A 17,319-nucleotide genomic window follows, 5' to 3' on the forward strand; every position below is an offset into this window, starting at 1 on the left:
ATGAGCAGGACCTCAGGCAGGAAGAGTCTCTGCTCTTGTACTCCGCCGTCCCCTGTGCACTGTCCCCTATGCGCCGTCCCAGGGGCTCTGTTATGGTTGGCTGGGCTTTCTTGCTTTTTTCTTTCTCTCTTCTCTCTGTTTTTCTCTCCCCCCTTCTCCCCCTTTCTTTCTCTCTCTCGTTCTTTTTTTCTTTCTGGGTGAAAGTTTGAAAACTTTCAGATGTGTAGGATGAAAAATTATCTGGAATCACTGAAAGTATACTGTCAGATAACACCAAATTTCGTTACTGAGAGCCACTTTTATTCTCCAAGTCTTCAAGTTATCAAGAAAACCTGCTTCACTTCTCCCAGGTCACAGGGCATGTGGGCATAAGCTGGGGTCTGCACTTGGGTCAGATGGCCTGATTTCAAGTTATACTTAAACTCTTGGACTGTCAGTTTTTTCATTTGTTAATACCTTTTAAATGGTTGGGAGGATTCAATGAGTTAAGTCTATAAAGCACACGGTAAGATCTCAAAAAGATTAACTTATTTATTATCACGATTATTTAGTGGATTCATAAAGCTACATTTCATTACTTGATTTGACTTGAAATGCTACACTTTGAAGAATTTAATGTCACCATGTATTATATAAAATAAGGAGAATCTCAGCATAAAACTATATTTTCTTTAATCAGGTTGATGAAGGTATTGTTGAACTTATTTTACATATTTACTGTTGTTTAAAATGAGCCTGGTCTGTTTAATTTGGGGATTTTAGTTAGAGTTGAGCTTATTCCTGAAGGTAGAGTTGAAAATGTACCTTCTGTTATTTTAGGAATATAAAACAGAAAAAGAAAGTGAAAGGGGAAAAAGAGAGCCATGGTGGATTTAAGAGCAAAATTAATACTGCATTATGATTTGATTCTTTTTCTCTTTAGATCTTTTAGAGAAATCTCGAGTTGTTAAGCAGCCAAGGGGTGAACGAAATTTCCATGTGTTCTATCAGCTACTCTCTGGTGCTTCTGAAGAGCTCCTCAGTAAGTCTCTGTCTCTGTGTATTAATTTTTTTTTTTTCCTGAAGCTGGAAATGGGGAGGCAGTCAGACAGACTCCCGCATGCGCCCGACTGGGATCCACCCGGCACGCCCACCAGGGGGCGATGCTCTGCCCCTCCGGGGTGTCGCTCTGTCGCGACCAGAGCCACTCTAGCGCCTGGGGCAGAGGCCAAGGAGCCATCCCCAGCGCCCAGGCCATCTTTTTACTCCAGTGGAGCCTCGGCTGTGGGAGGGAAAGAGAGAGACAGAGAGGAAGGAGAGGGGGAGGGGTGGAGAAGCAGATGGGTGCTTCTCCTATGTGCCCTGGCCGGGAATCGAACCTAGGACTCCTGCACACCAGGCCGACGCTCCACCACTGAGCCAACCGGCCAGGGCCTCTGTATTAATTTTTAATGTCACAGCATTTTCCAAAGCATTCATTTTAAAAAGTATCCCCATATGCTTTTCTCGTTTGTGCTTAAAAATTTGTATGACTTTGGTTGTAGTGAAGAACGTGGTGTGTTCACTTTGATTATACCGCAACATTTGTTTGGGACACCTCCCTGTCCTTCACCAGATACTGTGCCCTCTGTCTTAGATGGTTTTCTAGGAGAGCTGCCTATTGGGGGGAGGGGCTAGTTATAAAGTGAAATGATACAATGGAAGAATATAATTATTCCACTTGGGGAGAGGAAATTAGCAGGGAGCAGTAGGTATGGACAATTATTTTTCAAGATTGTTTAGTGAAGATTTAAAAATATTGGAGGACATTTGCAACTGATACTAGAGTTTAAAATAGCACCTTTGGATATTTTAGAAAATTAATATAACTGCATAAGTATAGCATCCAATAGCTATAGCCAAGTGATGAAAAGTTTTGGACAGTTTAGACAAGAAAAGCTTTGGCAAGTCAGCAACACCTGGGGAAAACTATCCTCACTAATAATCAGCAAGTGACATTAAAACAACTCTGAAGAGTTCATTATACATGTATTAGTGAAAGTTATTAAAAAGGGTAAAGCTGGCAGAGTTGTCAGGCACTGATTTACTTAGAGCTTATGGGTGTCACTTCAAAGTGAGGACTTCTTCCTGGAGGACTAATTGGCAACCCAAAATAAGCCATAGGATGATCAGTGCCCAGGCGCACCCCTTTTTGGAACGTATTCCAGTGAAATAATTCAAAAGAACTCTCAAAATATTTTGTTTGAAGACATTTATCATCGCCCTGGTGAGAACCCTAATGTCCCATGGTGGGAGAATCACTAGGCAGACATTATATTATACATATAATGAAATAGTACATTGAAGATAGTTTATATTATAAAAATATGTAAAGGGCTTTACCTGATGTTTGATTGGTTAAAGCTTCGTCCCAAACCATGGAGGTTGCTAGATTCCCAGCCAGGGCACATTCAGGAAAAGATCAATGTTCCCATCTCGTTCTCTCTAATATCAGTAAAAATAAAATAAGTAATTGTAAAAAGGCAGAGGTTGTAATATAAACAACACTGATAAAAGTAATTTCAGAAAAATGCTCTGATTGGTATTTGGGCATCAGTTTTTATTCTGTTTGTTTGTTTGCTTATTTATTTATATTAAATGAGTGGAGGGGAGATTGACAGACTCCCACATCTGCCTTGACCGGCATCTACCCGGCAGCCTCATCTGGAGCTGATGCTTGAACCAGCTGAGCTATCCTCAGCACCTGAGGCTGACACTTTGACCAGCTGAAACACTGGCTGCAAGAGGGGAAGAGGGAGAGAAAGGGGAGAGGGAGGGAAAGAGAAGCAGATGGTTAATTCTCCTGTGTGCCCTGACTGGGGATCAAACCTAGGATGCCTACCTGCCAGACCAATGCTCTACCACTGAGCCAATGGGCCAGGACTATGCTGTTGATTTAATACAGAATGTGAAAGTCATTTTATGTGAAGGGACAAAGGAATGAGATAGTAAAGATGATTAGAGTTACTGAAGTAGCTTATCAATGTGTGTGTGTAATTCAATAGATAAACTTAAACTCGAGCGGGATTTCAGCAGATATAACTACTTGAGTCTGGACTCCGCCAAAGTCAACGGAGTGGACGATGCAGCAAATTTCAGAACTGTTAGGGTAAGATGTGATCTTTTTATTACTCAGTAAAATCGGTAGCACTTTATTGCTTAATTGAAATTGATAACACATCTTTAATATGTAACTCATGCTCCCTAAAGTTTTAGAATTATACAAGAATTGATTGTATTTTGATTAGTGGATTCTTTTTACTAGATCAGAAAATCATACAATATTGTGAAGACCATGCTTTATTGGAGTATGCAATTTTACTATTTATCCAAAGGGGCTTTTTAATGATATTTTGGGGGTTGACTCTTAAGTTATACTAATTCTGAATGTTTTCATAACCAGAGCTCAATAGTTAATTTTCAAGTGTGAAAACTTGACTTAACATGTCCTAGGATTATGTTAAGTCAAAACAATTTTGAGATAGAAAGTTATGTTTTTATACAGTTTTTGAAAAATTATGGATAAACCAGAATGACTAGCACTTAGAAAAATTATTTTAATTTACATACCATGTTTTATGTTTATGTGGCACTTTGAAAATTACTTCTGTTAAGATATGATTTGTTGGTAACTGATGTTCACTTCCAAATGAGACGGCTGTGGTTGTGGGGGAGGGGAGCCTCAGGTCAGATTATAGATGAAATTAGATTGGCGTCAGTTAATCTTAGAGGGTGAATGAAAATGATTTGGGATTCTTTTCCTGCTCTCTCTACTTTTATATGTTTGAAATTCTGTGTTGCCTAGTAAAACTGACAGACAAACAAGCTGGCTATTCTCAAAAAGAAAGCATTTTTTTTTTTTTGGCAGAGACAGAGAGAGTCAGAGAGAGGGACAGATAGGGACAGACAGGAAGGGAGAGAGATGAGAAGCATCAATTCTTCGTTGCGGCTCCTTAGTTGTTCATTGATTGATTTCTCATATGTGCCTTGACCGGGGGGCTACAGCAGAGCAAGAGACCCCTTGCTCGAGCCAGAGACCTTGGGTTCAAGCTGGTGAGCCTTGCTCAAACTAGATGAGCCCGCGCTCAAGCTGGCAACCTCGGGGTCTCGAACCTGGGTCCTCCACATCCCAGTCCGACGCTCTATCCACTGCGCTACTGCCCGGTCAGGCATAAAGCACTTCTTAAAGTATATCATTTTTTAAAAATGATAAACTTCCTTGTATGGGAGACCTGTTGCTTCCTGGACACAATTTGGAGACTTGAATTCTAGACCAGCTCAGGAATTACTTTGCCTGGCAAATCATTGGCACTCAGTAAAAATTTATGACTGAATGAATGTTCCTTATTACCCATAGTGCCTTGGATCAGGTTTGCAAACTTCACCTTTGCAAACCACAGTTTTTCTCATATGTAAACTAAACGAGTTGTGGGTTTTTTTTTAAATAGAGGGTTATGAAAGCTTTTTTTGGGGGGGGGGTTATTTCTAGCAGAACTCCAGTATAAAAAATATATATGTGTATATACACAAATAAACTGGGGCTGGGAACCTCAGGCTCAGCCCTCAGCCTCTTCTCTCTGCCTCTTTACACCACCCCGCCGTGGTGCAGCACACGAGGTACCCTAGGGCTCCCCAAAGCGCAGCACGAAATGGTTGGGCAAGATAAAGCCCCACAAAGGTGCTACATCAGGTTGGTTAATAATAGGTTTGCATTTTGGAAAAGTTTATTCTGGAACACTTTTTGTTGTTGTTGGGGTTTTTTTTGTTTTTTTTTTAACAAAGAGAGAGAGTCAGAGAGAGAGATAGACAGAGACAGACAGGAACGGAGAGATGAGAAGCATCAATCATTAGTTTCTTGTTGCGCATTGCGACACCTTAGTTGTTCATTGATTGCTTTCTCACATGTGCCTTGACCAGGGGCCTTCAGCAGACCGAGTGACCCCTTGCTTAAGCCAGCGACCTCAGGTCCAAGCTGGTGAGCTTTGCTCAAACCAAATGAACCCACGCTCAAGCTGGCGACCTCAGGGTCTCGAACCTGGGTCCTCGGCATCCCAGTCCGACGCTCTATCCTCTGCGCCACCGCCTGGTCAGGCTGTTGGTGGTGTTTTTATTATTTCAGAAACAAATCTGTTTTATGATTCATTTAAAAAAATAAAACTAAAGAACTCCAGACAGAAACCGGGTGTTTTTCCCCTGCAGAATGCCATGCAGATTGTGGGTTTTATGGATCATGAGGCCGAGTCTGTCTTGGAGGTGGTGGCAGCGGTGTTGAAACTGGGGAACATCGAGTTCAAGCCTGAATCTCGAGTGAATGGTTTAGATGAAAGCAAAATCAAAGATAAAAATGGTAAGTCAGTGGGGAATCAGCTTTGTTTAACAAACGTGGTTTGAATTTCTGCCCAGTTTTGTTTTTTGTTTTTTTTTTTTAATTTCTAAAAATACTTGTATTTGGATCTGTGTCAAGATGGCCTGCATATTTAAACATGAAGTTAAGTATGAATTGTTAACATTCTTCAAGTAATATTACCCAGTACTCAATTTACTATATCATTGGTATGACATAGTACCACCCCTAGAAAGTAAAACTTGCTTTTGATTTGGTTGAAAAAGCTTTCTAGTGAAACTGAGCAGAAACATAAATTACAGCTCAGTTTTAAGTCTTAATTTATACATTTTTATACTGTTTGGTTTGAATGTGATTTAGAATACCCACAGCCTTGAAAGTGATTATTATTATTATTTTTATTTTTGTAATTTTCTGAAGCTGGAAACGGGGAGAGACAGACTCCTGCATGCACCCGACCGGGATCCACCCGGCACGCCCACCAGGGGGCGACGCTCTGCCCACCGGAGCAATGCTCTGCCCCTCCGGAGCCATCGCTCTGTTGCGACCGGAGCCACTCTAGCGCCTGGGGCAGAGGCCAAGGAGCCATCCCCAGCGCCCGGGCCATCTTTGCTCCAATAGAGCCTTGGCTGCGGGAGGGGAAGAGAGAGACAGAGAGGAAGGAGAGGGGGAGGGGTGGAGAAGCAGATGGGCGCTTCTCCTGTGTGCCCTGGCCGGGAATCGAACCCTGGACTTCTGCACGCCAGGCCGACGCTCTACCACTGAGCCAACCGGCCAGGGCCAAAGTGATTATTAGCAGCACATATATAGTCACTTTCTCTGTCCCTTTCCCCCAACAGAGTTAAAAGAAATTTGTGAGTTGACTGGCATTGATCAGTCAGTCCTAGAACGAGCATTCAGTTTCCGGACAGTTGAGGCCAAGCAGGAGAAAGTTTCAACGACACTGAACGTGGCTCAGGTGGGTGAAACATAATGTCCAGAAGTGAGTTTTAAAGAAACTTTTGATCGTTTTATATCAGCGGAAACAAATTTTATTTTGCAGGCTAGTTTCTTAACTGACGTACTGTATTCCAGGCATCATTCCACACACTGGGTGCACAGCAGTCAACTAAACAGGTAGAGGTTCCTGCTGTCACGGAGCTCCAGATTTTGGCAGGAAGAGCCAGACAATAGCCAGGAAACCTAGAAAATAAGTTCGTATGGCCTGTGGGCAGGTTGTGAGTGCAGCACACAAAGAGAAAAAGCAGAGCAGAGTCGGGGAGGGCCGTAGTGCTGGGGACGGGGAAGCTGGGACTGAGCGAGGAGGGGGGGCTAGAGAGCCTGGAGCAGGAGTGGCACGATCAGCCTCGTAGATCATCAGCAGACAGGGTAGAGGAAAGGGAGTAAAAGCCGGCTGTCCTAGTCCGCTCAGGCTGCTCTAACCGTGTAGTGCAGATTGAGTGGTTTAACCAGAAAACATTTATTTCTCACAGTTCTGGAGGCTAGAAGTCTGAAGTCTGAGATCAGGATGCCAATATGGTTGGGTTCTTGTTTAGGGTCCTCTTTCTGGTTTACAGATGGTCATCTTCTTGCTGTTTCTTTCTAACATGGCAGAGTGAGAGACAGAGAGAGAGGGAAAGTGAGCATCATCTTTGCACACACTGTGTTCCATCCTCTTAAGGGCACCAGTCCAGTCATGTGAGCTCATGACCACATCTAAATCTAATTGCCTCCTAAAGGCCCTACCTCCAAATGTCATCACTTTGGGGATTAGGGCTTCAGTATGTGAATTTGGGGGGCATGCAGACATTGACTTCATAGCATTGGGGAGCTGTGAGGCATTGTATGCTAACTCAGAGGAAGGTGGCATGAGCCAGGTGTGAGCAGCAGTAGAGTGAGAAGTGGTCACGTCTGGATACATTTGAAGTTAGAGCCAATAAAATCTGCCGGTAGCTTGGTATGTGGTATGAGATGAAGAGAAGAGTCAAGGACGACTCCCAACATTTTTTTTTACCTCAAGCAACTAAAAATACAGAATTGCCATTACTGATTTAGAGAAGACAGTGGGAGAAACCAGTTTGTGATCAACCGGCCAAATTGGCCTTCCTTCCTTTCTTATTGTACCCCCTTCATCCTCCACAGTGAGACCAGTGAAGTCTTTCTAAGCCACTAATCTGAGTCTCTTACTACTCTTCTTCAGTTTAAGTTAAATGGATGGATGGATGGATGGATGAATATGTGCATGAGTACCTAGGCAGCTTCTAGAGCCCCTTTTCAGTGTAAGCTCTTTGTTCTATGGCTTGGACCAGTATATTTCAACGCCGGTCTGTGGACCAGTCCACCAGAAATTCCGTGTGGGTCTGCAGAAGAGTTAACCACTCTGATGTTGTGTGAAGATTATAGACCCATTGATCTTAGTTGGATTTGCTTATGCTCATGGTGATTGCTGCCTTAGTCCCCAAAATAATTCTGTTTTCACCGGTCCTTCTGGTGATTCAGGGACCGACCACGTTTTGAGAGCCACTGTAATAGAAGGTCACACTGAGTTTACACATTTTAAATAGCCAGAGTAGAAATTGTTAGGCGTATAGCGATGTGATGAAAAAAACCTTTGTTATTTAAGGAGCCCTTGAGAAATATCCTTATGTGAAATCTGTATAGATATATTTTGGCCTGTTTCTATTATGTGTTTTACTCTGGCTCTTGAATCATTCTTTACAGAAGTAAGGCCCGTGTGCCTCTTACTTTATAAGCTTGAGTTACCTTGCATCCTTGTGTAAACTTTTTCACATTCCTGTAACCTTTGGCATAAAAGAATTTGGCTTGAGATCCTTGATTATTCAGCTCCTTATCCACGCTTGCTTTTTTCAGTGTAGGTAGGGTTCAGAGTATTTGTTTCTGCCTAGAGGTTTTGATTCCAGTGAGAAGTGATTTGTTTTATTAACTTTTCCCCATAGCTTCAATTCTCGGGCCCCGTTATCATCTTTATTGCCTCATGCCTCGTTTTCCCCAAGGCATTTAGATCTTTCCCCCGATATGAGGGTTAATATTGAAGTAATAGAAACTGAAGACAGAGTTATCATTCAGCTTCTGTCACATGCTTTCTCCTTGACTTCCAAGGCCCGCTGTAAGCTGACCTGCCCAGTTTATCTCGGTTTATTCCCTGCTCGTTCTCTAAATGCCAGACTCATTTTCACCTAGTGCCCTTGCTCCTGCTTGTCCCGCACTCCACATGTCACCGCTCATGCCTCTGCATCTCCAAATGGCCCACCTCATCCGGGGAGCCCTCCTTGACCACAGCAGCCCCCTGACTTCCCCTTCTCTCCACTCCTTGCACTCCTGCAGTTTGGCACTGCTCTCTGATGGTTTGATCTCCCATGCTTCCCTGAAAGCTCCTGGAGGGTGGCCGCCATGTCCATGCATCTCTTGTGTCTTTTCACATGTATTGTCCAGGGCCACTCCTGACGCGGGTCGCTTCTGCAGCACGTTCCGCAGCGAGCTTCACACAGGCTCAGAAATGCGTGGTCTGTTCATATGTGGTGAGCACCTGAGATGCTGTCAGCACACCGGGTGTACAGTATTCCCTTATTTCTACACACCTCACTGCTTATCCTTAAGTGGGACGAACAGTTCGGCACTTACATTGGAGGGTATCGGTGTGGAGAGTACATGGCATGACTCAGACTCAGGACGTCCCAGGTGGAAAATTTGCAGCTCCTGGGGCCAAATATAATTCAATGGGTATATTTTCTTTGACTAAAGTGTAGTTTTTTCCTGCATTTATTTATTTATTTATTTATTATTTATTTATTGCTTGCTTGCTTTTTGAATTTTGAATTTGAGTGCCTTTAACCTGGATTGCACCCTCCAGCCCTGCCGATTCCACTACTTCCTGTTCATTTCTGTCAGGCAGTCCCCGGAAGCATTTGAGATTGAGACTTCTGGAATAAATATTTATTTGCTTGAAGGAAGTGAGGAAGATTAATTATAGCAGTTTACCAGAATAGGTTGTCTCTATTCAGTTGCATATCGAAATGGTGGTTTGTTAGTAGCAGGTAGCATACAACTGAAGAAAACTGGATGGCGTTGCATTGAAAAAGGATCTGTTTACAAGTGCAGAGTAGTTTGAGATTATGTGGTGTTTTGAGATAACTGGAGTTTATAAGAAGAGAAAGAATTAAAGAATAATAAAGGCTCATGAGGTAGTAATAGAGGAAGAGGATACTTCAAAAATCATAATATAAATACATTTGTAGACTTACTATGTGTCAGGTTCTACCCTGGGCAATTAAAATTACCTAGTTTAGAGAAAGTAAAAACTAGAAGAAAGGGTACTGGCGGGAAGGTATATACTTAAATTTATTAAAACTTTAAAAAATATTTATAATATTTAAAAATTTAGTTAAAATCTTTTTCTGTGTGCTAGTGTTTCAAGTGTTTTACATGCATTTTCTGCTACAGAATCATCCTCCCCTGAGTCCCCCTCCCCCACAGCTTTGTTTAGTGGATTTATTTATTTATTTATTTGGCAACTTCCGGGTAGATTCTTTAAACCCGAGCTGGAGTGGCTGCCTGAGATTTAGGGAGGGGGGATCTGGGATTAGCCTGGAAATATGAGATGAAGGGGAAAGGTGCTCTTTTTTCAGCTGCATTATGTTGTCAGGGATGTGAATGGATTATTGAAGTTGTTACATTTCAATTGGGAAGCAATGTGGAAAAAGAATTTCCATATAACCTAATTGCGTTCTTCACAAAATAAAAATGTAATGATTTTCTTTAACAGCAGTACCCAACTTACTGTGAAATACAGTGAAATGCTCACATTGGGCTGGAATATTTAAGATTAAGAGCAGCCCCAGAACCTCTAGCTTTCCTCTCCTGCGGCGGCCGATGCCCTTGGCTCGGCCTCCTCTGGGGGCACTGGTGTCACACGCCCGGCACCCAGTGCCTGTAAGGGCTGTTAGGTTAAGAGCAGCCCCAGAACCTCTAGCTTTCCTCTCCTGCAGCGCCCGATGCCCATGGTGAGGCCTCCTCTGGGGGCACTGGTGTCACATGCCCGGCACCCAGTGCCTGTAAGGGCTGTTAGGTTAAGAGCAGCCCCAGAACCTCTAGCTTTCCTCTCCTGCGGCGCCCGATGCCCATGGTGAGGCCTCCTCTGGGGGCACTGGTGTCACACGCCCGGCACCCAGTGCCTGTAAGGGCTGTTAGGTTCTCCACACCAAACCTCTCTGTCTCCAGTTTTTTGATTCTGAGTCAAGGTCATAGAGTTATATATATTTTCTACCTCTTCTTTATTGAGCGGCTCTGAACAACTTTCAAATAAAGAAGCAAATAAAAGGATTTTTTATTATTATACAACACATTGTCCAACAACGTTATTACTATACTGCTCATTATGGAAGACTTTAAAAAAAGCTCAAAAGATGGAGTGAAGCCATTTTAATGTATTTCCTTTGAATTTTCTTTCCTTTATGTAGTGGTTTAGAAGATCGTTGTCATTGCCTGACCTGTGGTGGCACAGTGGATACAGCATTGACCTGGAATGCTGAGATTGCCAGTCCAAAACCGTAGGCTTGCCTGGTCAAGGCACAGTTGACAAGCAATCAATGAACAACTAAAGTGAAGCAACTATGAGTTAATACCTCGTGTTCCCCTGTGCTGTAAAATCAATAAATAAAACATTTTAAAAATTAAAAAAAAAATAGAGGTATGGCCCTGGCTAATGAGCTGAGCAGTAGAGCATTGGCCCAACGTGTGGAAGTCCTGGGTTCGATTCCCAGTCAGGGCACACAAGAGAGGTGACCATCTGCTTCTTCTCCCCACATCCTCCTCCTCTTCTCTCTCTCTTCTCTTCCTGTAGCCATGGCTCAATTGTTTTGAGTGCATCGGCCCCGGATGCTGAGGATGACTCTGTTGAGCCTCCATTTCAGGCGTTAAAAATAGCTCTGTTTTGCCTGACCTGTGGTGGCGCAGTGGATAAAGCGTTGACCTGGAAATGCTGAGGTTGCCGGTTCAAAACCCTGGGCTTGCCTGGTCAAGGCACATACGGGAGTTGATGCTTCCTGCTCCTCCCCCCTTCTCTCTCTCTCCCTCTCTCTCTCCTTTCTAAAATGAATAAAAAAAAATAAAAAAAAAAATCTTTAAAAAAAAAAAAAAATAGCTCTGTTTTGTGAGCAGCCCCAGATGGGCAGAACATTTACCCCAGACAGGGGAGTGCCAGGTGGATCCCCCTGCATGGTCAGGGTGCATGTGGAAGTCTGTCTCTATATCTCTGCAACTCTAACTTTAATAAAAAAAAAGTTGTCATTGTATTAAGTATACAATTTTTTAGTTTTACAAAACATAATATAAGCATTTTCATCACCTGATTTGCTTGCTTTCTATTCTTCTTTCTTTCTTTCTCTCTCTCTCTCTCTTTCTTCTTTGTGACAGAGAGAGAGAGACAGAGAGAGGGACATACAGGGATAGACAGACAGGAAGGGAGAGAGATGAGTAGTATCAATTCTTCACTGCATCTCCTTAGTTGTCCATTGATTGCTTTCTCATATGTGCCTTGACTGGGGGGCTCCAGCAAAGCAAGTGACCCCTTGCTCAAGCCAGTAACCTTGGGCTCAGGCCAACAACCTTGGGCTTCAAGCTGGTAACTTTTGGGCTCAAGCCAGTGTCTATGGGGTCATGTCTATAATCCCATGCTCAAGCCAATGACCCCGTGCTTAAGCTAGTGACATTGGGATTTCGAACCTGGGTCCTCTGCGTCCCAGTCTGATGCTCTATCCACTGCGCTACCACCAGGTTTGGCTCATCTCCTAATTTTCATAATGATTATTCTGTGATGACTCTAGAACTTCTCTTTCAATGGTGTTTATTTTTTCAACTATTCCCCTTTTTTTGGATTTTTAAATTGTCTCTGATCTGTTTCTGTTCTACTGAATATATATAACATTGAGATGCAGATCCCTGTGGAGAAAGCTTTCCAGCAATATTTAGAATGAGGTTCCTGAGATGCAGAAAGTATAACTGAGTATAAACAATTTGCCTAATTCTCTGAATGGTTTTACTGTTCATCCAGAGTGTAATGAGAACTGACTCTGAAAAGAAATGTGAAATAATAGAACTTTAATTATTTTTTAAATATCTTATTTTATTGAAGTTAAGTGTTGTGATCGTTGTGGGTATTGAGTTTTTCTTTTTCTTTTTAATAGGCTTATTATGCCCGCGATGCTTTGGCTAAAAACCTCTACAGCAGGTTGTTTTCATGGTTGGTAAATCGAATCAATGAAAGCATTAAGGTACTGAACCTCTATAACCAAATAAATCAGTTGTAATAAATGATATTCAGAGTATAACATTAAGTTAAAAGGTATTTTAAATCAAATGAGGGTTTTGGGTTAGGTGATTTTAAAAGACCCTACCTGTTGTGAGATTCAGTGATTCTTTTTTATAATTAAGCACCACTAGTGCCTCCTTTAAATAAATTATCTATTAAAATTAAAATTCCATACCAATGTCTTATTTCAGACATTAAAAAAAAACACAAATTTACAGTTATCCTAGTTATGAAATACAGTTAACTAGTAATAATATGTTTCTGTTGTTTGGTATGCTTTTAGTGTTATTTTTCATGCCTAAATTAACCCATCAATTTGAAACTTTTGAAGGCACAGACAAAAGTGAGAAAGAAGGTCATGGGTGTGTTGGACATTTATGGCTTTGAAATTTTTGAGGTAAGCTTTTTTTCTATTTTTTGTATTATCTTTTTTAATGTAGAACAGTTGGAAATTAAATACTCTTCTGTAGACCATGTTTAATATAATGAATGTGACTTTGAATTCATAAATTACCTCTGTGCAGATGTAACAGTGTGAGTGTGTGTGTGTGTGAGTGTGTGAGTGAGTGTGTGTGTGAGTGTGTGTGTGTGAGTGAGTGAGTGTGTGTGTGTGTGTGTGTGAGTGTGTGTGTGTGTGTGTTTCGAATGCTCAGAGCCAGCATTTTGGAGACACTACTGTTTAAAGCAGAACTTCTTAAATTAGTACTTGACTTTTAAAATTGCAAATTCAAAATTCTTACCGGGAAATTTCCAACAGGGTATAAGAACATTATGCCTGTAGTCCTTAGTTTCTCTGTAGGTTGTTTGGAGAGCGAGGCAGGATGGTGCCGTGAGAAAAGCCAGGAATGGACAGCTGGAAGGTGGCCATGGCCTGGTCGGAGCTGGTCACTTCATCTGCGGGACTCGACACAGACGTCTAGATTAGATGGGTTTTTGGGTCTCATCCAGCCTGTGATCTTACAATATGAATTCTGCTGCAAAGGTTGAAATAATTTCTGCTGAAGTTTGTAATGAATTTTTCAAAAAGCCTCCATGCTTGCTACAAATTCAATATTTAAACATTTCCAGGCATCCCCAAACTATGGCCTGCGGGCCGCATGCGGCCCCCTGAGGCCATTTATCCGCCCCCCCCCCCCTGCACTTCCTGAAGTGGAACCTCTTTCATTGGTGGTCAGGGAGAGGAGCACTGTATGTGGCGGCTCTTCAACGGTCTGAGGGACAGTGAGCTGGCCCCCTATCTAAAAAGTTTGGGGACCCCTGTTTTATACTATGTTAGAATTTCCTGTTTATCCCCTCGTTAACTTTGACTTTGAGAGGCATTTTAGGACTTTTTGAACACTTATTCTAACTTGTAGGAGTGTTCATTTAGATTGCTTAGGAAAATACCAAGAATAGGCTTTTCTGTTCTTATTCTCTCCCTGGCAAGTGTTGATTTGTGAATCTTATAAATAACCAGGCCCTGCCCAGAATGACCACCCAAAGATTTTCTGTGTTTTAAATGATCAGGTTCACAGAATCACAGAAAAAAAACAATCAAATCAGGGCATTCCTTGCTGCTAAAGCAGGCCTTTCTAGCAAATGCCTTTTTCTTGTAACATTTATTTTTGTGATGGCTCATTCTCTGTATTTGATAGCTAGCGGTAAATAATTGTTGAGGACCGACTGTATACAAGCACTGTGGTAAGTGTTACATGTATTGTTCAATGTAATTTTCACAGCAGAAGTAGCTGCTATTATTATTCCCATTTTACAGATGAGGAAGTGAGGTTCTGAAGGTCAAGTAACGCCCACGGTTCCATGGCTACCAAGTGGCAGACTCGGGGCCTAAACTCAGGCCTCCTAATAAGATAATAAAAGATTTCCTACAGATCCTTTCCCTCACTTTTCTCTCCAAATGCACAGGATCTTTAATAATCTGGAAATAAGGGGGAGAAACCAAATGTGATAGAGCTCTAGCTGTCCCTGATTCTGAGCCATTGGCATCACTCCAAGCTCCCCGCCAGCAGGGGGCGCCTTTCCCAAGTTCCTCTGTGTCCTGGCCGCAGAGGGGAGCCCAGTGTTGCTGTGCAGCTGGCTGCCGCCCCTCACGCTGTGACAGGAACACTGCTGTTCAGCACAATGTGTGCTTCTAAAGGGGCCCCTTTAGCGGACTACAAAGGAAAGCTGCTGGCCCATTGGGAAGAGGAGAAGGTGAGGTTTTGTGAGTTTTCAAAATTACTTGAATATCCTCAGAAATCACTGTGCTGAAGTTAATTTTTTTCTAGAAAGACCTCAGGTTACAGTCAGTAAGTGGGCAGCATGTCAAAGTCATTTTTTTGCAGTTGGCAGGGAAAAGATTTCTCACCTGGCACATGGCTGATCTAAATTTAGATGGTTTTGTGAACAGGGCAAAAGTGGAGATCTCACTGGAAACTTAGAAGAAAAAAATATATTCGATAATATTTCTAAAATCAAAGAAACTGGTTTTATTTTGTTTCTATTTTGCTAGAAATGAAAAGGATCAGATTTATTGATCCTTAGTCTAGCAGGCAGGTGCTTAATGTTGTGTCACCAATACATGAAAAAAAATTTTAATAAGATAATAGGGTTATGATGGAATACTGGCTTCACTTCATCTTCCAGTGTGGCCCAAAATCTAATTAGCTATGGGAAAGGAGCCCCTCACAGTACTCAGGGAACTGAGTTATACCTCATGAGCAACTTTGACCATGGATAAGTGAGGGAGTCATTTCTCAAGTACAGTATTCATTTAGTGCCTAATAGGAGCCAGATTCCAGTGGTAAATAAGACAGACATGTTCCTTGCCTGCTTGGAGCTTACTCTCTTGGCCCTAAGATTGAGGGTCTGTTGCAGGCTGAGGACACATCCTATCTGGTAGGAGAGTCTACTCAGGAAGCTAGATTACTTTTTTTTTTTTTTAATTTTTATTTATTTATTTATTCATTTTAGAGAGGAGAGGGAGAGAGATAGAGAAGGGAGGAGGAGCTGGAAGCATCAGCATCAACTCCCATATGTGCCTTGACCAGGCAAGCCCAGGGTTTCGAACCAGCGACCTCAGCATTTCCAGGTCAACGCTTTATCCACTGCGCCACCACAGGTCAGGCTAGATTACTTTTTAAAAGTGTTTTTCCTGGCCCTGGCCGGTTGGCTCAGTGGTAGAGCATTGGCCTGGCGTGCGGGAGTCCTGGGTTTGATTCCCAGCCAGGGCACACAGGAGAAGCGCCCATCTGCTTCTCCACCCTTCCCCCTCTCCTTCCTCTCTGTCTCTCTTTTCCCCTCCCACAGCCAAGGCTCCATTGGAATAAAGTTTGTCCAGGCGCTGAGGATGGCTTTGTGGCCTCTGCCTCAGGCGCTAGAATGGCTCTGATTGTGGCAGAGCATCGCCCCCTGGTGGGCGTGCCAGGTGGATCCCGGTCGGGCGCCTGCAGGAGTCTGTCTGACTGCCTCCCTGTTTCCAACTTCAGAAAAAATACAAAAAAAATAAAAATAAATAAAAATAAATGAATAAATAAAAGTGTGTTTCCGACAGACCTACTCAGGACAGAACTAACATTTTGGGTGGAAACATCCTGTCACTTGGCACTGGGTAAAATGCCCCTTGGCAATCCAAGAATATTTTTCACTATGGTTGATTCAGGTTTCTCTCTAAGCCCATCTTTTTAGACAGAGTTGACTTCAGCATATTTCTCAACTCTGTACACTCTGGATTCATTCTAGTTGATGAAAATGCCTGCATATGTTTCTAAGTGGTCTTCTTCCTTTCCATTCCTTCTTCCAAAGGAATGCTCTCATTCAGTATTCTTCTCCTGCTTAGCTGCACAGTGGAATCACCCGGGCAGATCTAGAAAATTCAAATGTCCAAGCTGCACCCCAGACTAATCAATCCGAGTACCTGGGTGTGGGGCCCCAGGAGCAGCATTTTCAAGTTCCCAGGTGGTCCCAGCACGGAGTCAAAGTTGAGGCCAACTGCTCTTAGGAACAGGACTCCAGAGTGAACTGTCGATTCTGGACATACATGTGTTCCTGCTTTTTGACCTCTGCACGAAATGCCCTTGTAACACATCCAGCCTCGCCTACAGTTCATTTTACCTATACCTAATCTGTGTAATATTCCTGAACCCAAACAGGTTACATTTTTATTCTTTTTAAGCAGAAGTTTCAGTCAAGGCCAAATCCAACCAGTCATATGTGTGTAGCATATCGTACCATGGCCATAAAATCATTAGAAATCAATTTCCTTTCTCCTTATAGTAAATGTTTTGATTTTTTTTCCAATTTCTTGAAATAATTAGCATTTGTTTTTCATTATAATTATTCTCTCCATTTGCCTGTCTAAATCTTAGCTTAATCTTCCAAACATTTCTTTAAATTTTTATTGATTTTAGTGAGAGGGGAAGGGAGGGGGGAGAGAGAGAGAGAGAGACAGACAGACAGACAGACAGACAGGAACATCGATTTGTTCTTGTATGTGCCCTGACTGGGGATCGAACCAGCAACCTCTGGACTTCGGGATGATGCTCTAGCCAGCCGAGTTAGCCAGATGGGGCAATCTTTCAAATATCTTGATCTTTAAAGTTTTATTATTTATTTTATAAAAAATTTAGTTTGGGGCCCTGGCCGGTTGGCTCAGTGGTAGAGCGTCGGCCTGGCG

The 17,319-nt window shown here is 42.5% G+C and overlaps 1 protein-coding gene across 6 annotated transcripts in view; it reads left to right on the plus strand.

Annotated features, from left to right (window-relative positions):
- Positions 1 to 17,319, plus strand: part of MYO1B (myosin IB) — a 338,630-nt gene that overhangs the window by 271,412 nt on the left and 49,899 nt on the right. For all 6 annotated transcript variants that reach the window (XM_066346377.1, XM_066346373.1, XM_066346374.1 and 3 more), the window contains 6 exons: positions 923 to 1,021; positions 3,024 to 3,127; positions 5,218 to 5,365; positions 6,202 to 6,320; positions 12,544 to 12,630; positions 13,000 to 13,065. In XM_066346377.1, coding sequence (XP_066202474.1) covers positions 923 to 1,021; positions 3,024 to 3,127; positions 5,218 to 5,365; positions 6,202 to 6,320; positions 12,544 to 12,630; positions 13,000 to 13,065 — 623 coding nt within the window. The remainder of the gene's footprint in view (positions 1 to 922; positions 1,022 to 3,023; positions 3,128 to 5,217; positions 5,366 to 6,201; positions 6,321 to 12,543; positions 12,631 to 12,999; positions 13,066 to 17,319) is intronic.

This window comes from Saccopteryx leptura, chromosome 7 (genome assembly GCF_036850995.1).
Source record: "Saccopteryx leptura isolate mSacLep1 chromosome 7, mSacLep1_pri_phased_curated, whole genome shotgun sequence".
Lineage (NCBI taxonomy): Eukaryota > Metazoa > Chordata > Mammalia > Chiroptera > Emballonuridae > Saccopteryx > Saccopteryx leptura.